The sequence below is a fragment of the Eubalaena glacialis genome, chromosome 20 (genome assembly GCF_028564815.1).
Source record: "Eubalaena glacialis isolate mEubGla1 chromosome 20, mEubGla1.1.hap2.+ XY, whole genome shotgun sequence".
Lineage (NCBI taxonomy): Eukaryota > Metazoa > Chordata > Mammalia > Artiodactyla > Balaenidae > Eubalaena > Eubalaena glacialis.
The window spans coordinates 32,147,792-32,171,270 of NC_083735.1; the positions used below are offsets into that span (position 1 = coordinate 32,147,792).

Below are 23,479 nucleotides of genomic sequence, written 5' to 3' on the forward strand. Positions count from 1 at the left end.
ATGCAAACCGAAATATTTCATTTGTGATAAGGCTCATAAATCTGCATTCCAAATAAATACTTCTGGTACTTCTCCTGTAGGTGACACGGATCACTGGGCATTTGAAAGCAATAGATATGGATACATTTTAGTTCTTCCTCTCTCAATTACCAAGGCGATGACATTGGCAAGTTATTAAAACCACATTCCAAAATTTTTGCATCTTTAAAATAAGGATATTCAAAACTATCTCAAATAATTAAATGAGATACTGATGTAGCATTCAAAATTCCTGTAAAATGTAAAGTATTATGGCTGCTCATAATATTTCCTTATATGTGACTAGATTTAAATGGTACTAAAGTTTAACTTCAGAACACAAATTCAATTTACTCGCTACTTTGGGGTTCCTCTTTCTTGCTGAACCACTTTTTCAAAGGCGTCCATGAAACAGCTACTATGGTTGCTACGACGAGAACAGGTAAAGCAATGTAGATACCCAAAAGCCACCGCTTCTTCCCAGCCTTCTCAAAACCTCTTTCCTTGATTAAACCTAAAAATAAAAATACATTAAAAAATCAGAGTAAAAAAATTAAGCTGTCTACTTTTATTTTCAAGTTACAGCAAACTAATTACAATGTTCTTAATTTTTATTGTTATTCAAGGAACATGGAAAAATAATAATAGATTCATAATACTTAAGACTATCTCTATAAACTCTCATTCTAAAAGAATAAAACTAAGTTCCAGAAAGTTCCAACATATTCTACATTATACAGCAGCTACAGCAAAATCCCACTATAAGTGGGACCCCAAAACTTCAATGATATATAATTTATTTGTAAGGTTATCCAACAAACTTGCATTGTTACAAGGTGCATTATCACAGAATTCCACTATATCTGTGCATATCCTGTTTTTCTTTATTAGACTGTTGGCTCTTTGACATTTAGGGATCTGTTTTTACATACAGAGTCACTGCAGTGCTACTAAAACGTCACTGCCATAAAAAATAGGAGACTTGATTCCTAATCCTAATTCTGCAGCTAGTTAGCACTGGGTATTCTTTAAATTCCATGAGGAGTGGGACTTTGTTTTGTTTACTGTATATGCCTAATGCCATATGATGAGCACCTGGTATATATTAGGAATTCAATAAATATTTGCTAAATCAATGAATGAATGACAAAAACTAAAGTCATGGTGAACAAACAGAATATTGTTTTAGCCCCTTCTGTCATCTCTTTAGCAGCAACTAATAGATTTTTATCATTTAAACTATAAACGCCAGACTAAAAACTTATCTTCTATTTTCTTTATTTCTTCTATAACAGACACATATTAACAGTGCTGGACACAGGGTGTGTTGTTTGTATAGAGCTGAGACCACAGGATGAGGCATAAAAGGGGGAAAAGGTTGAAAGACAGTTTAAAGGAGAAAGTCAGACATAAGTAAATAAAAATTTTAAAAGATACCCTCAGCTTCAATCATATTCAAAATTAATATTAGGACAAAAAGCAAGATTAAGAAAGCATATTTGGTGTCTATTTCTTGAGGAAGCCTATTTACCTTTTAATTACAAATACTGGTTTCTTTCAAAGTGGCAAAAATCGAACTTTGTCTTTGTGAAGGTAAGCAATTTGAGAATTTTATTAACTGGACACAAGAAGAGATAGATACTTGCCCTGTCCCCCAGGCAATCTGGAAGATTCTCTGGAGCGCGCTTGGCAATCTGGAGGGCTGTAGCCAGTAGAACAGTTGCACGTCATCTCGGAAGTGCACACCTAGAATCATTTTTTTAATTCAAATGATCATTTAAAAATATTTTCTCATAGAAGGTAAAATTATCAGATGGATCATCAAGCTTACTTTTGTATTTTCATCTAGTGTAATTTTATTTGATTTATTTAGAGAGAGAATTCTACAAATTGAATGCTTGGTTTTTTAGCCTAAAGTGCACACACGCACACACACACGCTATAAAGCAGCTGTAAAGTGAGGCTCACAATATTTGCACCTGGAAAATTTAATACCTTCAAATGTTCACCTGAAAATTTAGTGTGCAATTTCAGAAACACCTACATAAATTCTAATGAAAATGAGACCATTCCAGTGGTGTGTTAGAGCCAGCCAGTATCAGCTTCCAGGGCTGAGTGTGTAACATCTCTTCCCATCTCCAAGTTCAGTGACATCATGGGGTAGTTTGAAGTATTTATACTTACAAATGAGGACTTTATCCTTCCTCACACTAGTTGGTAAACATTTACTAGCATAATACGGCCCTCGACCAGGATCAGGTTTAATTTGTTAGCTTTTGTTTGTTTGATTTTTAAGCAAAGGTTTTTTTGTATTCCAAGAGGGTATCAGATAATTAATTTCTGTAATTAATTAATAATAGCAAACAACTTTATGGTGCTTACTATGTGTGAGTCTCTATTCTGAGCACTTTATATAGATTCACTCATCAAATCCTCACAACAGCCCTATAAGGTTGGGACTATTATTATTCCTACTTTACAGATGAATAAACTGAGGCATAGATATTTAACTTGCCAAAGGTCACATGGCTAGTAAGTGATGGAGACAGGATTTAAACTGAAGCTATCTGGTTTCAGAGTCTCTGCCCTTGACCACTATGCTATGCTACTTCTCAAAATAATATAAAACATCTCTCAATTTCTAAGATCTCAATTTAAGAACATGAATCTAATTTCTTTATTCCATGGCTTAAATGTACAGGAAAAAAGTATTCTGTTTGGGGTATCCATTGCCTTAGCTCTACCACATCACCTTCATGTTGTTGTGTGTGTATGTGTATGTCTACTGTGAAATACCTCACAGAAGTAATGTCGTCCTTCTCAGGAGACACCATGTTGTCACTTTGTCATAATATTGTGTTGTTACTTTTGGATCACTTGGTTAAGGTGCTGTCTTCCAAGTTTTTTCCACTGTAAGTTACCATGCCTCCATTTGTAATTAATAAGCAATTTGTGAGGAGATACTTGTGAGATTATGAAAGTATCTGGGTCCTCGTAAAACTTTCACCCACTAGTTTTAGCATCCATTGATAATTATTTAACTCCATTATTCCTTCTATATTGTTTATACTATAAAAAAGAGTTTTCCCATATCTCCATTTATCTATTCAGTTACTGTTATTGGTAAACATATTACTGATATAGTCAAAGGATCTTTGACAAGGGTGCCAAGACCACTCAATGGGGAAAGGAGAATCACTTCAGCAAATGGTGCTCGGAAAACTAGATACCCAATGCAAAAGAATGAAGTTGGACCCTTATCTCACATCATATATGAAGATTAACTCAAAATGGATTAAACACCTAAATGTAAGACCTAAGACTATAAAACTCCAAGAAGAAAACATAGGGGGAAAGCTTCGTAACATTGGACTTCACAATGATATCTTGGATATGACACTAAAAGCACAAGCAACAAAAGTAAAAATAGACAAATGGCTATACAACGAACTTAAAAACGTTTGTGCATCAAAGGAAACAATCAACAGAGTGAAAAGGCAACCTATAGAACAGAAAACTTGCAAACCATATATCTGATAAAGGGTTAATATCCAGAATATACAATGAAATCCTACAAGTCAACAAAAAAAAATCAAATAACCTAACTTTAAAATGGGCAAAGGACTTGAGTAGATATTTCTCCAAAGATATACAAATGGCCACCAAGAATATGAACAGATGCTCAACACCATTAATCATAAGAGAAATGCAAATGAAAATCACAGCAATAGAAACAACAAACAACTTTGCCTAAATGTGCTATAAATGCCAGAATACATTATTATTGTGTTTACTTTAAAAAGTCAATTGTCTTCTTAAAAGTTTAAATGAGGGCTTCCCTGGTGGCGCAGTGGTTGAGAATCCTCCTGCCAATGCAGGGGACACGGGTTTGAGCTCTGGTCTGGGAAGATCCCACATGCCGCGGAGCAACTAGGCCCGTGAGCCACAATTACTGAGCCTGCGTGTCTGGAGCCTGTGCTCCACAACAAGAGAGGCCGCGATAGTGAGAGGCCCGCGCACCGCGATGAAGAGTGGCCCCCGCTTGCTGCAACTGGGGAGGGCCCTCACACAGAAACGAAGACCCAACACAGCCTTAAATAAATAAATAAATAAATAAAATTAAAAAAAAAAAGTTTAAATGAAATACACTATTTTATATTTATCCACATCTTTTTCATTTCCAGCACCCTTCATTGCTTTGTGTAGATCCACATTTCCATATGACATTATTTTCCTTCCATCTGAATATAGTTTAATATTTCCTTTAGTGCATATCTTCTAGCAACAAATTCTCTCAGATGTTTATATCTGAAAAAATTATTTTATATCCTTAATTTTTGAAATATTTTCATTGGACATAGAACACTAAATGAAAGGTTTTTTCTCACACTTAAATGATGTCATTTAATTTTTTTTGTCCTACATATTTTCTGATAAGAAGCCTGGAGTCATTCTTATCGTTGTTCCTCCAGATGCAATGTGTCTTTCTCCTCCGACTACATTTAAAATATTCCCTTTATTAGGGAAAGCAAGTATGGCAAAATGTTAATCACTGGTAAATCTAAGTGAAGGGTATGTGGATGTTCATTGTAATAGTCTTCAGTGTTTCTGTAGCTTTGAAATTGTTAGGGGAAAAAATGGGGACAAAAGAACATCATATTTTGCTTTCATGTTTGTTTCGGAATGAATAGGATTGACTGAACACCAATAATTTATCTTTTTATAACTAAAGCAACCACCTCTTTTATTAATTGGAAGCTACCTGTTTCAATCAACCTTGGTTGAGTAGAAATCATAGTATAGATATGGATTTTAGGCCTCAAATCTCTGCTCTTGGTCCTTTGTATATTTTTTATTGTCATTTATTATTGTGACAAGCCAAAGTTGAGCATTTGTTCTTGTGTTCAATATTGTTTGTGGGCATTTGAGACTACCTTCATGAATACATTGGTGTAGACTTAATCACTCAATGTCCCTTTTTAATGTAATAGTTTAACCATCACACACATAGCTATTTCAGTAAACCTCTTTATCTGAGAAATATGGTTAAGTGGTTATGGTCTTAAGATAATAGTAATGAACATCTGCTATTTTTTTCTTCCCAGAATCTACACTATTCAGCTGGCAACAGTATCTGAAATTTTCTTGGGGGAAATGAATCCTTTATAAATCGGCAGTGTGGTTACTGTGGGACATGACCCTGCCCAGCTTCGACGCATCACACTTTCCATGCCCAGAGGTTGGTGCATGAACCGGATCAGGCCAATTAGTCAATGTATTGGAACCCTTTAGAAAGAGAAGCTATTTGTTTCAGAGTTACTGCTGGTAGGATTTAAACTTAGAGCTGCTGAATGCCACTTTTATTACCACATGTGTGGAGAGTCTGCATGAAAGTGAATCCTAGAGGGAAGGGAGCCAAATCGAGGGATGGAGGGAGGCAGAATCCTGACAGCATCATCTGAGTCTTGGAATCTAGCCATGCTTGGGCTTTTCAGTTATGTGTATCAGTCAGCAATAATCCTTCTTCTTGATACATTATTAGTTCTTGATTATTTTCATTATTATATATTATATCATTATTCATTCTTAATAAAAGTTGTTCTTCAGCCTAAAAAAAAAAAATACTCCCTTTATTGTTGATTTCAGTAATTTGATTATAAGGTGTCTTGGTATGTATCTGTGTTTTTCTGGCTTGAGATTTATTGAACTTCCTGGAACTTTGAGTTCATGCTTTATCAAATTTTGAAAATTCCTTAAAATGTTTTCTAGCCTCCCCTCTTTCTCTTCTTCTGCAACACTAATTACACATATGCTGAACCATTTGACAGCATCTAATGGGTCACTGATTCATTTTTTTTTCAGTCTTTTTTACGTTTTTTGCTTCAGTTTGAATAGTTTCTATTGCCTTATCTTTAAGTTCACTGACATTTTCTTCTGCTGTGTCAGTTGTGCTGTTAATACCATCCAAAGAATTTTTCATTTCAGTTATGGTGTTTTCCTATTTCCATAAATTCCATGTGCTTTTTTATATCTCCCAGTTCTCTTCTTACCGTGTTAATGTTTTATTTTAAATCCATGAGAATATTTGTAATAGCTTTTTAAAATCCCTGTCAACTAATTATATCATTTTTAACACTGCTGGGTCCATTTCTATTGACTAAATTTTTCTCCTGGTATGGGTCACATAATTCTCCTTCTTTGTATGTTTGTTACTTTCTAAAATGTTATGATGGATACTGTGAATATCATATTGTAGAATGTGTTGTTTTCCTTTAAAGATTGCCATATTGGTGCTGGCAGGCAGTTAAGTTACTTGCAGAACAGCTTGATCAAGGCTTGTTTTTAAACTTTGATAGGGCAGATTTAGAATATCCTTTTCTCTAAGGCTAATTTAGTGCTACTAGTAAAGCATGACTCTTCTGCGATCTCTAGTGAATGTCCCAGGTTTTCAAAAACACCTCTTCACTCTCACTGATTGCAACTCAAATTAACTCCCAGCCTTCTGTAAACATTGATCATTGTTCAGCTTAACAGTTCTGTCATTCTTTCCCTGGTCTTGTGTGGTTTGATCTTCATCAATAGACCCATAAGGACCTCCATGCAAATTTCTGAACCTCTTCCTGCATATCAATGCTTCTTCCCTGGAACACTGCCTCACAGATTCCATCCACTTTAATCTCTCGTAATGCCAATCTCCTTCTCCTCAAGCTACTGAGCCTGCGCTCAGTCCAGATCCCACCCAAGGCGCTGCAGTCCAAAACCTGACAATAGGAAGAGAGCCAGGGAAATCACATCTCTTTTGTTTCCCTTCTCTCAGGGAATAAAGCCCTATGCGGCCTATTGTCTAATATCTGAAAACTGTTGTTTCATACATTTCTTTCCAGCTTTCTACTTGTTTATGGCAAAACTGTGATTAAAGACCCATGTATTCTTCCATACTCCAAAAAATCCATGAACTTCTGAGAAAAGGGTAATTCTTTTAAAAACAGCGGATAGTAGCCTCACTGTTTCTCCACTGTGTCTCTCATGTGAAAAAAAATACAGTGTGTACCCCTAGGGATCTAATTATGGTCTTGAATATCATCCCCTTTTCAAAAGTACCAGAGCTTCTCAGAGTGATTGATTACATAAATAGGGCTGGATAACTCAAGAAGAATCTGAGACACATTGCATCAGAGGGCAAGGTTGACTTCCGAGGTACCTAGGAAATAACCACTATTATTTTCAATTTTCCTTTAAGATCCAGTCAATATAATAAAGCAATAGAAAGAACTGAAAGTACAGCCACTAGAAATAAATGGGTCATTTTATTGTTATTTTCAAGAGATGACTGTCTACCAAAAACCTCACAAATTTTCTATAGTTTAGTAAGTTGCCTGAATAGAAATGAGTATGCAAATATCATTAACTTTCTTACACAGTAAATGTAATGAGGAAAGATCCCTAATCACACCAGTAACAAAACTATGTGATACGTATAAATAATTTTAACAAGGAATATGCAACATCATGTGAAGAAAACATAAAACTATCCTGAAAATAACAAAGACTTGAATAAATAATCCAAAAATGGGATAATTAGAAAATCTGACATATCAATATAAATATTTGATTTTTACCAATAGCTATAAAATGTAAAAAATATTATACTGGTATGAGAATAGATAGGTCAAGAAAATAAAACAGCCATTATACATATTTGACAAATGAATAATATACATGGCACCACATCTTAGACACCAATGGGCAAAAGGCAGGAATAGATAATTTACTGATCAACACATGGTTATTAGACATATGAATATATGTTCAATCTCACTAACAGTCAAAGGAGACAATTAAAACCATAGTGAAGAACTTTCTCTTGTGTATCAAGTTGGCAAATATCAAAAATAAAATAGTACTTAGACTTGAGAGGAAGAAATGAAAGAGGCATTCTCGTATGCCTATTCCCATAGAATAAATTTATAAAACTTACTGGGAAGCATTTAAAAATTTTAGGTTAATATCTTAAAGGGGATTACCCCCTTACACTCTATAATTCTAGTTTTGGGACTCTATCCTATAGAAATAGCAAGAATGCTTACAAATATTTATGTACAAGTTTGTTCATCAAAGCAAATTTTGATAATAATGAAGAATCAAATATCATATGACATTTAACATAACAGAATGGCTAAAATAAAAAAGTTACAGTCATCCCTCAGTATCCAATGGGGATTGGTTCCAGGACCCCTATAGATATCAAAGTCCTTTATATAAACTGCATAGTACAGTTGGCCTTCCATATCTGCAGGTTCCACATCCATGGATATGGAGGGCCAATTGTAAATAATATTGTTTCTTATAACGATTTTTAGGCAATATTTAAAGCATGGAAAAGTTCTTAAGAGAGAAATGCGTGGGATTAAAAAAGCAAGCTATTTCCCTTTATATATAGTACCATGTCTGCTTTGTTGAATCGGTGACTCAATGAATAAATTTGCATTCTCACACAGATAAACACATTTGATGAATGAATGAATAAATGAATTTATACATATGTACACATGTACATACATTGACAAAGAAACAAAGCTTGCAGGAGAAGAGTTAACTCTGTATTGTAAAAAAATATGGTTAATTTTTTGCTTTCTACTTTAGATTTCTAAATTTTCAAAGTCTTCAATGATGAGTAAGTACTACTTATTTCATGGAGAAGAAAAGAATAAGCAATGTCCGTGAATTTGAAGGAGTGAGAACTTAAGATTGTTAGCAGGTCAACAATTGCCCTGTTGGACAAATTTAGGCTCCAGATAAGTTTTATTTGACATGCCCAGAGTGTTCAAAGGAATATTTCTAGATCTCAGGCTCAAGAAGATTGGGAGTAAGGGAGAGGGATGAAGTAGAGGAGGTATTTGTTTACACTGCAAGTAAATTTAAAAGTGTTTGGGCATTTTGGAAAAGAAATATGGCTTTAACAGATTTATATTAGAATTTTAAACATATATACCCTTCAACCAAGCAGTCACACTCCTGGTAATCTTCCCACAGAAATACAGGTGCCAGCATGCAATGACATACGCACAAAAAAATACTTATTAAACCTATATCTACTGACTCGGAAGGATTTAAGTAAAATATTGTTGAATGAAAAAGTAAGACACAGAAAAGTGCAATACCACCTATATCAATCTATAGACAGATATTCATTCAGCAAAGATTTGAGTTCCTACTGTGTGCCAAGCAGAGCTCTGAGCTCTTGCTAATATCAAAGAATATATGTGTATATATTTCTGTACATGATCAAATGAGTCTAGAATAAAAAAAACAGTAACGAAACATGGTAAATTGATAACAAGAGAACAGTCAAAAACTAATGTGATAACACTGGTATAATTTTAAAGTTAAACTTATTAGTGAATTTATTTATGTGTGTGTATATATATGCATGTATACAAACACACATGTGTGTGCACAGAGACGTTTCAAAAAATAAACTACAATAAAGCAACATAACTAGGTAGGTGTGTCAATGGTGACACAAGTAGTTTAATGTCTTTCTTTGTACACCAAATGAAATTTACCCATTGATTTAGTCCATTGGCATATTTAAATTTGTGACCCCTGAAAGAAAGTTTTCAACAGAAAGAATATTTTTAAATTTGGATAGTGCTTTACACTTGTATTCAAATGTGACGGGGTTTTTTTTAACTTACTGACTTCATACTGCAATCTGTTTTTTATTATTCTAATATTTATTATTTTAATATTGTATGATTTGGGGCTTTAAGTTAATTTTCTGAAAGTCAATTCATAGAAAGCCAATTTGCCTAGGCCAATTCACCCAATGTTGACTACCTAACAGTCAATTCATGAAATAGCTATTTAGTATTTTGGAATGCCAAATGATCAAATCTGAGTATTTACTGTTTTTTTAAGCTATTAAATTATACAAGATTGATTGGGTGGGGTGGCTGTCACTGCACTGGAAGATTTCTGTGACGTGTTAGTAAAGCACTCCTTGTCTTCAGAAAAGCATCTTAATAAAATTTCCATTTATATATGCCCAATTTATATTTCTCTAGTTACAGCAGCAGAGATCCACTTTTAAAAATTTTTGTGAGAACAAAACAGTCTGGCACGTAAGTAACTTGGAAGTCACCACTCCATCCTAACAAGTAAAAAGGTGAACAAACTGAAAAATCAACAATTTTTATGTCAGTCAGAGAACTAAGGTCACAGGACAAACTGCTGCCTCCAAAACTGGAGAGGCAGAGAGGCAAACACAGAGATCACGAATTACCAGAGCAGAAACCCCCACGGCAATTAGTACCAGAATAGGAAAAATTCAATAGTCATTGACTTACTGGAGGCTCAGTTTGGTCAAGTCTGAGAGTTAAAAACTCCAGGAGTGTCCAGTTATGGGTGGGCCCCACACTTGTGAGTTTTACCTCCAGGAGCTGGACCAGATTCTCACAGTGAATATCAGAGAAAAATTCCCTTGTATTTCCAGCAGGCGAAGGGGAAAGGAAGCAGTTTTGAAATATACCAGAGTATTCCGTTCTTTTTAACAAGGCCTAACCTTAAGAGAAATTATTATATCAGAGCCGAAAATTACTGAGGTTTTTTTCCAGAACCTAACTGACATAGGTGAAGGGAAATTTCTAACTCTAGCCTACTTAGACATCCTGTCCCACCTAAGAAGGGGGAAAAACTGAGAAACACTTGTGAAATTCACAGACCAAAGATACAGGCTCACTAAAAGACAGACCTAAGGATAGGACTACAGAATGCTTCCCCTCCCCTTCCACACAGCTTACCACTGCATTATTAAAGGCTTAACACTACTGCAGTCCCTTTTACCCAGTCATCATGTCCAGCTATCAAGAAAAAAAAAATCACAGGGCTTATAAAAAAGCAAAACACTCAGTTTTAGCAGACAGAGCAAGCATCAGAGCATCCTATGGCTAGGATGTTGGAAATATCAGACCAGGAATTTGAAACAACAATGATTAATATTCTAAGGGCTCTAATGAATAAAGTAGAGAGCAAACAACTATGGATGGGTAATGTAAGCAGACAGATGGAAATTCTAAGAGAGAATCAAAAAGAAATGCTAGAGAGAAAAACTACAACAGAAATGAAGATGGGATAAGGAGTAGACTTGTCAGAGCTGAGGTAAGAATCTCTGAGTTTAAGGATTTCTCAATAGAAACTTCCAAAACTGAAAAACAAAGAGAAAAAATACTGAAAAAATCCCAGAAATTCCAAGGACTGTGGGACAACAACAAAAGGTATAACTTATGTAGACTGGTAATATTAGAAGGCAAAAAAAGAAAGATATGAAAGATATTTGAATCAATAATGATTGAGAATTTTACAAAATTAAGGTCAGACACCAAACCAAAGATCCAAGAAGCTCAGAAAACGACAAGCAGGATGCATGCCAAAAGTTTACATGACGGTATATCATATTCAAACTTCAGAAAATCAAAGATGAAGGAAAATCATGAAAGAAGCCAAAGGGGACAAAAAACCCATATGTACAGAGGCACAATGATAAAAATTACATTGGATTACTATTCAGAAATAATGCAAGCAAGAAGAGCATGGAGTGAAATATTTAGTGTCTATAAGAAAAGAATCATCAAGCTAGAATTTGGTATCCTGCAAAACTACTCTTTCAAAAATGAAAATGAGACTTTCTCAGACAAATCAAAATTGAGAAATTTGTCACCAGTAAACCTGCTGTGGAAGAAATGATGAAAGAAGATCATCAAAGAGGAGGAAAATTATATAGGTCAGAAAAATCAGATATACATAAGGAAAAATGAGCATTAGAGACAGAGTAAGTGAACATAAAATAAAAAGTTCTGCTGTTCTTCTTAACTGATCTAACAGAAACCAGATTGTTCGAAATAATAATAGCAACAATGTAATCAATTATGCATGTTCCTATGTAAGTAAAATGAATGACAGCGTGATACAAGAGATGGGGGGAGGATATAGATAATTTTCTTACTGCAAGATTACTTACACTACAAGTGGTATAGTGTTACTTGAAAGTGGACTCAGATTAGTTGTAAAATGTATCCTGCAAACACTAGGGCAACCACTAAAAAATGTAAACCAAGACACATAACTGATATGTTAAGAAAGAACAGAAAATGGCATCATATAAAAGGCTCGATTACAACCACAAAAAGAAGAAAGCATGGAAGACAAAAATAAGAACAAAGAACAAAGGCAATAAATAGATAACAGTGACAAATACGGTAGCTATTACCCAACTATATCAATAAGCACTTTGGATGTTAATGTTCTAATATACCAATTAAAAGAAACTGGAGGAGTCCTGTTGAAGATGGTGACATAGGAGGATCCCAAACTCGCCCCCTCCCATGGACATGCTGAATCTACAGCTACTATAGAAAAATTCCCTCTGAAAAAAACTCCAAACACTAGCTGAGTGACTCCAACACACCAGGCGAATGAGAAAACCCACATGGAAGCAGGTAGGCTTCTTACCATAAACCCCACCCCCAGTACAGTAACCCACAACCAGGAGGGAATTCAAAACCCCCAGCTTCTCACAGAGCAGCAAAGGATCTGAACCTCACCTCTGGCACCCCAACTTTTCAGACATGCAACTGAGAAACGAGCCTCACAAAATCCAGCTTGGAAAGCCAACAGGGCTTGCGTCCACGATATCCACAAGGTTATAGCAAGACATAATGTCAGCAGTATGGCGAAGTGAAAATCTACCTTTGTTTTTCCCCTTCAATCTACAACTAGTAAAACAACCACAGTGCAACAAAGTTGTCTCTCCCCGACACACCAGGACACTAGCAAATTCTACACATCTTTACAGCGAAAGGTGGGTAAACTGGAATACAAAGAGAAGGCAGAAACAAGGGAAAGCAGAGGCTGTGTCCACAGTCCTGGCCCTCCAGCCGTGAGAGCTGAGTCTGCAATCACAGAGAACCCAGCAGCAGCAGGGCAGGTGGCATACATGACCCTGGCCTCCTGGCTGCAGCAGCACCTGCAGCCACAGGTAACAGAGCAGTAGCAGCAATGGGACCTGGGACACTGCTCCTCCAGTTGCTGAGGTGCCCATGACTCCAGCCCCCTGCCCCCCAACCCACAGCAGTGGAGCCCACGATCATTAAAACATCAGATATGTCAGAGGCACCAGCATGACCCTGGCCCCCATATTACTCTTCCCTTCCCACGGTGGTGATGGAGCTAGAGACTCAGGCGATCCTGGACAGGAGGGAAGAGCCCACCATCTCAGTGGTCCAGGCAGCAAGGACAGTGACACTGACAGAAACAAGGCACCAACAACCCCAGAGGCACAAGAAGTGATAATGAGGGCACAGGCAACAACTCTGACAGAAGTGGTGGAGGGTGGAAAGTGCAGGCTTTAAAGTATAACCAGAAACTCTGTATCAGAATAGATTTTGTAAAACTTTATTATAACATAAAGATTAAAGGAAAGGAAGTAGAAAAAATGACTATAGCTACTTCAATTTGGTAACAAACTCACAACATAAAAAGAGATAATTTGAGACAACAAAAACACAAAAAGGAAGCGGAAACTGATGGAACCTGTATAGGCAAATGAAGATAAGATGCTATCAGCAGAAAAACAACTATATTATCTATAAGAAATTTTATACAAACCCCAAGGTAACCACAAAACATAAATCTAGAGGAGAGACATGAAACAAAAAAAAAGATGAAACTGAAAAAAATCATAGAAAACCACCAAACCAAAATAGCAGACAGAAACACAAGGATAAAGAAACAATGGAGATATAGAGCAACCAGAAAACAAAATATAAAATGGCTGTATTAAGTCCCCATTTATCAATAATCACCCTAAATGTGAATGGGTTGAATTCACCAGTCAAAAGACACAGAGTGGCAGGACGGATTAAAACACAAGACCTAACTATATGCTGCCTCCAGAAGACTCACCTCACCTCTAAAGAAAACATAGGCTCAAAGTGAAGGGATGGAAGATGACACTCCAAGCCGATAGCAGCCAAAAGAAAAGAAGTGTAGCCATACTCATAACAGACAAAATAGACTTCAATCCAAAAAAGGTAACAAGAGACAAAGATGGACAGTATATAATGATAAAGGGGACAATTCATCAGGAAGACATAACAGTTATTAATATACATGTACCTAACATAGGAGCACTAAAATATATAAAACAATTATTAAAGGACATAAAGGGAAAAATAGACAACAATACAATAATAGTAGGGGACTTTAATACCCCATTGCATTAATGTATCAGACAGAAACTCAACAAAGAAACAGTGGCTTTAAAGGAAACATGAGACCAGATGGTTTTGATAGATTGGTACAGAACATTCCATCCAAATGCATCAGAATGCATTTTATTCTAAAGTGTACATGGAACTTTCTCAAGGATATGTTGGGACACAAGTCTCAATAAATGTAAGAAGATTGAAATCACATCAAGTACCTTTTCCAATCACAATGGTATGAGATAGAAATCAACTATAAGAAGAAAGCTAGAAAAATCACAGCTATGTGGAGACTGAACAACATGCCACTGAATAACTATTGGGTCAAAAAAGAAATAAAAGGAGAGATAAAAAATTACCTGAAGACAAATGAAAATGAAAATATGAAATACCAAAACTATGTAATGCAGCAAAAGCAGCACTAAGAGGGAAGTATATAGCAACACAGGACTACCTCAAGAAACAAGAAAAATCTTAAATAAACAATCTAACCTTGCACCTAAAGGAAAAAGAAAAAGAAAAACAAACAAAACACAAAGTCAGTAGAAGGAAGGATAGGTTGTAATAAAGATCAGAGCAGAAATAAATGAAACAGAGTCTAAAAAGACAATAGAAAATACCAATGAAAATAAGAGCTAGTTTATATTTGAAAAGATAAACAAAATTGACAACCTTTAGCTAGACTCACTGAGGAAAAAAAGAGAGAAGACTCTGATAAATAAAATCAGATATGAAAGAGGAGAAATAACAACAAATAACAACAAACAGAAATACAAAGGATCATGAGAGAATATTATGAATATCTATACACCAACAAATAGGACAGTCTAAAATAAATGGACAGGGCCACGTGTGCCTTGGATGCGGAAGCGTGCGCTCGACTTCCCGTGGCACCCCTTTCCCCTTCACGAGTAGAGCCTGGGTACAGAATGTCACCATCCTTTGCCTGATTTCATCAAACAAGCCTCTGACAGGTCTCCCATCCTTTAGCTTTCACCTGGCTTCAGTCCATCTTCTCCAGGATGACCCACCTGTGTCACTGACAGGGTTTTGGTGCTCTGGCCAGGTGTCAGGGCTGAGCCTCTGAGGTGGGAGAGCTGAGTTCAGGACACTGGTCCACCAGAGACCTCCCAGCCACTCGTAATATCTATCGGCGAGAGCTCTCCCAGCGATCTCGATCTCAACACTAAGACCCAGCTCTACTCAATGACCAGTGGGCTCCAATGCTGGACAACCCATGCAAAACAACTAGCGAGACAGGAACACAACCCCACCCATTAGCAGAGAGGCTGCCTGAAATCATAATAGGTTCACAGACACCGCAAAACACACCACCGGACATGGCGCTGCCCACTAGAAAGAAAAGATCCAGCCTCATCCATCAGAACACAGGCACCAGTCCCCTCCACCAGGAAGCCTACACAACCCATTGAAACAACCTTAACCACTAGAGTCAGACACCTAAAACAACAGGAACTATGAACCTGCAGCCTGTGAAAAGGAGACCCCCTTAACAGTGGGTTAAGCAAAATGAGAAGACAGAGAAATACACAGCAGATGAAGGAGCAAGGTAAAAACCCACCAGACCAAACAAATGAAGAGGAAATAGGCATCTACCTGAAAAAGAATTCAGAGTAATGATAGTAAAGATGATCCAAAATCTTGGAATAGAATGGAGAAAATACAAGAAACGTTTAACAAGGACATAGAAGAACTAAAGAGCAAACAATGATGAACAACACAATAAATGAAATTTTAAAATCCTCTAGAAGGAATCAATAGCAGAATAACTGAGGCAGAAAAAAGGATAAGTGACCTGGAAGATAAAATAGTGGAAATAACTACTGCAGAGCAGAATAAAGAAAAAAGAATGAAAAGAATTGAGGACAGTCTCAGAGACTTCAGGGACAACATTAAACGTACCAACATTCAACTTATAGGGGTCCCATGAGAAGAAGAGAAAAAAGAAAGGGACTGAGAAAATATTTGAAGAGATTATAGTTGAAAACTTCACTAATATGGGAAAGGAAACAGTCAATCAAGTCCAGGAAGCACAGAGAGTCCAACACAGGACAAATCCAAGGAGAAAAACGCCAAGACATGCATTAATCGAACTACCAAAAATTAAATACAAAGAAAAAATATTAAAAGCAGCAAGGGAAAAGCAACAAATAATATACAAGGGAATCCCCATAAGGCTAACAGCTGATCTTTCAGCAGAAACTCTGAAAGCCAGAAGAGTGTGGCAGGACATATTTAAAGTGATGAGAGGGAAAAACCTACAACCAAGATTACTCTACCCAGCAAGGATCTCATTCAGATTCGACGGACAAATTAAAAACTTTACAGACAAGCAAAAGCTAAGAGAATTCAGCACCACCAAACCAGCTTTGAAACAAATGCTAAAGGAACTACTCTAGGCAGGAAGCACAAGAGAAGGAAAAGACCTACAATAACAAACCCAAAACAATTAGGAAAATGGTAATAGGAATATACATATCAATAATTACCTTAAATGTAAATGGATTAAATGCTCCAACCAAAAGACATAGACTGGCTGAATGGATACAAAAATAAGACCCGTATATATGCTGTCTACAAGAGACCCACTTCAGACCTAAGGACACATACAGACTGAAAGTGAGGGGATGGAAAAAGATATTCCATGCAAATGGAAATCAAAAGAAAGCTGGAGTAGCAATTCTCATATCAGACAGAATAGACTTTAAAATAAAGACTATTACAAGAGACAAAGAAGGACACTACGTAATGATAAAGGGATCAATCCAAGAAGATATAACAATTGTAAATACTTATGCACCCAACATAGGAGCACCTCAATACATAAGGCAAATGCTAATAGCCATAAAAGGGGAAATCGACAGTAACACAATAATAGTAGGGGACTGTAACACCCCACTTTCACCAATGGACAGATCATCCAAAATGAAAATAAATAAGGAAACACAAGGTATAAATGACACATTAAACAAGATGGACTTATTTGATATTTATAGGACATTTCATCCAAAAACAACAGAATACACTTTCGTCTCAAGTGCTCATGGAACATTCTCCAGGATAGATCATATCTTGGGTCACAAATCAAGCCTTGGTAAATTTAAGAAAATTGAAAACGTATCAAGCATCTTTTCCAACAAGAATGCTATAAGACTAGATATTACAGGGAAAAAACTGTAAAAAATACAAACACATGGAGGCTAAACAATACACTACTAAATAACCAAGAGATCACTGAAGAAATCAAAGAGGAAATCAAAAAATACCTACAAACAAATGACAATGAAAACACGACTACCAAAAACCTATGGGATGCAGCAAAAGCAGTTCAAGAGGGAAGTTTATAGCAATACAATCCTACCTCAAGAAACAAGAAAAATCTCAAACAAATAACCTAAACTTACACCTAAAGCAATCAGAGAAAGAAGAACAAAACAAACCCCAAAGTTAGCAGAAAGAAAGAAATCATAAAGATCACATCAGAAATAAATGAAAAAGAAATGAAGGAAATGATAGCAAAGATCAATAAAACTAAAAGCTTGTTCTTTGAGAAGATAAACAAAATTGATAAACCATTAGCCAGACTCATCAAGAAAAAATGAGAGAAGATTCAAATCAATAGAATTAGAAATGAAAAAGGAAAAGTAACAACTGACACTGCAGAAATACAAAGGATCATGAAAAATTACTAGAAATAACTATATGCCAATAAAATGGACAACCTGGAAGAAATGGACAAATTCTTAGAAAAGCACAACCTTCCAAGACTGAACCAGGAAGAAATGGAAAATATAAACAGACCAATCACAAGCACTGAAATTGAGACTGTGATTAAAAATCTTCCAACAAACAAAAGCCCAGGACCAGATGGCTTCATAGGCAAATTCTACCAAACATTTAGAGAAGAGCTAATACCTATCCTTCTCAAACTCTTCCAAAATATAGCAGAGGGAGGAACACTGCCAAACTCATTCCAAGAGGCCACCATCACCCTGATACCAAAACCAGGCAAAGATGTCACAAAGAAAGAAAACTACAGGCCAATATCACTGATGAACATAGATGCAAAAATCCTCAACAAAATACTAGCAAACAGAATCCAACAGAACATTAAAAGGATCATACACCATGATCAAGTGGGGTTTATCCCAGGAATGCAAGGATACTTCAATATATGCAAATCAATCAATGTGATAAACCATATTAACAAATTGAAGGAGTCAAACCATATGATCATCTCAATAGATGCAGAAAAAGCTTTCAATAAAATTCAACACCAATTTATGATAAAAACCCTCCAGAAAGTAGGCATACAGGGAACTTACCTCAACATAATAAAGGCCATATATGACAAACCCACAGCCAACATCATTCTCAATGGTGAAAAACTGAAACCATTTCCACTAAGATCAGGAACAAGACAAGGTTTCCCACTCTCACCACTATTATTCAACATAGTTTTGGAAGTTTTAGCCACAGCACTCAGAGAAGAAAAAGAAATAAAAGGAATCCAAATCAGAAAAGAAGGAAAACTACCACTGTCTGCAGAGGACATAATACTATATATAGAGGATCCTAAAGAGGCTATCAGAAAACTACTAGAGCTAATCAATGAATTTGGTGAAGTAGCAGGATACAAAATTAATGCACAGAAATCTCTTGCATTCCTTTACACTAATGATGACAAATCTAAAAGAGAAATTAAGGAAACACTGCCATTTACCATTGCAATAAAAGAATAAAATACTTAAGAATAAACCTACCTAAGGAGACAAAAGACTGGTATGCAGAAAACTATAAGACACTGATGAAAGAAATTAAAGATGATACAAACAGACGGAGAGATATACCATGTTCCTGGATTGGAAGAATCAACATTGTGAAAATGACTATACTACCCAAAGCAATCTACAGGTTCAATGCAGTCCCTATCAAACTACCAATGGCATTTTCCACAGAACTAGAACAAAAAATTTCACAATTTGTATGGAAACACAAAAGACCCCGAATAGCCAAAGCAATCTTGAGAAATGAAAACGGAGGTAGAGGAATCAGGCTCCTGGACTTCAGACTATACTACAAAGCTACAGTAATCAAGACAGTATGCTACTGGCACAAAAACTGAAATATAGATCAATGGAACAGGATAGAAAGCCCAGAGATAAACCCACACACATATGGTCACCTTACCTTTGATAAAGGAGGCAAGAATATATAATGGAGAAAAGACAGCCTCTTCAATAAGTGGTGTTGGGAAAACTGGACAGCTACATGTAAAAGAATGAAATTAGAACACTCCCTAACACCATACACAAAAATAAACTCAAAATGGATTAAAGACCTAAACGTAAGGCCAGACACTATCAAACTGAGGAAATGATAGGCAGAACACTCTATGACATAAATCACAGCAAGATCCTTTTTGACCCACCTCCTAGAGAAAGGGAAATAAAAACAAAAATAAACAAATGGGACCTAATGAAACTTAAAAACTTTTGCACAGCAAAGGAAACCATAAACAAGATGAAAAGACAACCCTCAGAATGGGAGAAAATATTTGCAAATGAAACAACTGACAAAGGATTAATCTCCAAAATATACAAGCAGCTCATGCAGCTCAATATCAAAAAAACAAACAATGCAATCCAAAAATGGGCAGAAGACCTAAACAGACATTTCTCCAAAGAAAATATACAGATTGCCAACAAACACATGAAAGGATGCTCAACATCACTAATCATTAGAGAAATGCAAATCAAAACTACAATGAGGTATCACCTCACACCAGTCAGAATGGCCATCATCAAAAATCTACAATCAATAAATGCTGGAAAGGGTGTGGAGAAAATGGAACCCTCTTGTACTGTTGGTGGGAATGTAAATTGATACAGCCACTATGGAAAACAGTATGGAGGTTCCTTAAAAAACTAAAAATAGGAATACCATATGACCCAGCAATCCCACTACTGGGCATATACCCTGAGAAAACCATAATTCAAAAAGAGTCATGCACCACAACTTTCATTGCAGCACTATTTACAATAGTCAGGACATGGAAGCAACCTAAGTGTCCATCGACAGATGGATGGATAAAGAAGATGTGGCACATATATACAATGGAATATTACCCAGCCATAAAAAGAAATGAAATTGAGTTATTTGTAGTGAGGTGGATGGACCTAGAGTCAGTCATACAGAGTGAAGTAAGTCAGAAAGAGAAAAACAAATACCGTATGATAACACATATATATGGAATCTAAAAAAAAAAAAAAAAAGGTTCTGAAGAACCCAGGGGAAGGACAGGAGTACAGACACAGATGTAGAGAATGGACTTGAGGACACAGGGAGGGGAAGGGTAAGCTGGGACGAAATGAGAGAGTGGCATGGACATATATACACTACCAAATGTAAAATAGATAGCTAGTGGGAAGCAGCCGCATAGCACAGAGAGATCAGCTTGGTGCTTTGTTCCCACCTAGAGGGGTGGGATAGGGAGGGTGGGGGGGGGAGATGCAAGAGGGAAGGGAGATGGGGATATATGTATACGTATAGCTGATTCACTTTGTTATACAGCAGAAACTAACACACCATTGTAAAGCAATTATACTCCAAAAAAGATGTTAAAAAATAAATAAATGAAAATGAAAATGAAAATTAAATAAATGGACATATTCTTAGAATCATACAATCTGTCAAGACTGATTTATGAAAAAACTGAAAATCTTCAAGGCCGATCACTAGTACAGAAATTGAAACAGTAATCAAAAAGCTCCCCAAAACAAAACTCCAGGACCATATGGCTTCACACGTGATTTCTACCAAACATTCAAAGAAGATTTAATACCCATCCTTCTCAAACTCTTCCAAAAAACTGAAGAGGAGGGAATGCTTCCTAACTCATTTTACAAAGCGAACATCACCCTGATACCAAAACCAGAAAAATTGGCAACACATGTACACAAAAAGAAAATTACAAAGCTGTAGTGAAGTAAGAAACAGTTCTTAAAGGGATTGTGCAGACTCACCTTGGTATTCTCCAGGGCCTACTTCAGAGGCAGCAGGTTGAAATGCTCAGTCAAGAGGCATATTTGCTTATCTTAAAGCTCTGGCTTAAGGGGCAGGCATATAATTTAACACATCTAGGGGCCTACTGAAATACTCTCCAAAGACAGAGGCCAGTGGACACCTACTTTGTGCTCTATCCCTGCCTCTTTACAGGTCACTGGGATCTCCCAGGAAGGAGCTTGTGCAAGCATGTAGCACCCAAGATTCTGCAATTCCCGCTTAGGGGATACCCCTTGATCTCCTGGCTCTGGAGGCCAGTGGGACTTGCATTCATGATTCCCAGGGGGCTGTAATAAACAGAAAGACAGTTTTGAGCTGGCAACCACCTCCAGGGCATAGCACCAAGACAGAAGACTGAAATATACCACAGGCCTTTCTATTGAACAGGCTTATTTGCTTGTCTTGAAGCTTCACCCTGAGGGGCAGTCTTCTGGTTTGGCACACATCTAAAGGCCTACTGAGATACTCTCCAGGGATGGATACTAGTTGGCAACATCTCTGCACATCATTAATGTGTAGGTGCCTAACAAAAGAGCCCCAAACTACATGAGGCAAAAACCAATACAACCACAAGGAGAAACAGATGAATCTACTGTAATAGTTGGAGACTTCAAAACCCCACTGTCAGGAATGGACACATCCAGCTGGAAGAAGAAAATCAGTAAGGACACAGTTGAAATCCACAACACCATCAATCAACTGGATATAATTAACATCTACTCACTACTTCATTTAACAACAGGAGAATATACATTCTTCTCTCCTCACATGGAACCCAGATAAACCACATTCTGGGCCGTAAAACACACCTTACCAATATTTAAAAGAAGAGAAATCATACACTGTCTGCTCTCAGATCACAATGGCTTTAAACTAGAAATCAGCACTAGGAAAATACCTGGAAAATTCCCCAACACTTGAAAATTAAACAACACACTTCTATATAACACATGAGTGAAAAAAGAAATATCAAGAGAAAATTTTAAATATGTTGAACTAAATGAAAGAGGAAATACAGTTTATCAAATCTATCTGATGCAGCAAAAGAGGTCCTTAAAGGAAAATTTCTAGCATTGAATGCACACATAAGAAAACAAGAAAGATATAAAATCAATCATCTAAACTTCTACCTTATGAAACTAGAAAATGAACAGTAAATTAATATCAATATGAAAAGAAAAAATAATTAACAGAGCAGAAATCAATGAACTTGAAAACAGAAAATCAATAGAGAAAATCAACAAAACCAAATGTGGATTCTCTGAAAAGATCAATAAAATGGAGACGATTCTAACAGGGCTAAGAAAAAAGAGAGAAGACACAAATTACTAATATCAGACATGAAAGAGGGGACATCACTACAGATCCCATGGACATTAAAAAGATAATAAAGGGATAATATCAAAAACTCTATGCCAACAAATTTGATAACACTGATGAAATAAACCAAGTCCTTGAAAGACAAAATATGACAAAATTCACACAAAAATAAACAATATGAATAGCCTACATTTATTAAATAAATTGAATCAATAATTAATAACCTTCCATAACAAAAAGCATTGGTCCAGCTGGATTTTCTGGTGAATTCTACCAAATATTTAAGAAAGAAATCATACTAATTCTCTACAATTTCTTTCAGAAGTTAGAAGTAGAGTGAATACTTCTTAACACATTTTATAGGCCAGCATTACCCTAGTACAAAACACAGACAAAGACCTTACAAGAAAAGAAAACTACAGACCAGTATCTCTCATGAACGAAGATGCAAAAATCTTCAACAAAATATTAGCAAATCAATTCCAACAACGTATAAGAAATATACACCACAACCAAGAGAATTTTGTCTCAAGTATGGAAGAATTGTTCAACATTTGGAAAATCAGTTAATGTAATCCATCATAAACCAACAGGCTAAAGAATAAAAATCACATGATCATACCACAGTTACAGAAAATTATATGACAAAATTGAATAGCCATTTATGATAAAAGACCATCAGAAAGCTGTTAATAGAAGAAACTTCCTCAACTTGCTAAAGAATATCTTTAAAAAAAAAACCTACAATAACATTATGCTTAATGGTAAGATTAGAAGCCTTCTTGTTAAGA

General features: G+C 36.1%; 1 protein-coding gene across 1 annotated transcript in view; it reads right to left on the reverse strand.

Moving 5' to 3' along the window:
- Positions 1-368: 368 nt before the first annotated feature.
- The window catches only part of ADAM32 (ADAM metallopeptidase domain 32), a 170,423-nt gene continuing 147,312 nt past the window's right edge, over positions 369-23,479 (reverse strand). Inside the window, exons 18-19 of the mRNA XM_061177368.1 lie at positions 1,665-1,764; positions 369-532 (exon numbers count right to left, since the gene is read on the reverse strand). Coding sequence (XP_061033351.1) covers positions 369-532; positions 1,665-1,764 — 264 coding nt within the window. The remainder of the gene's footprint in view (positions 533-1,664; positions 1,765-23,479) is intronic.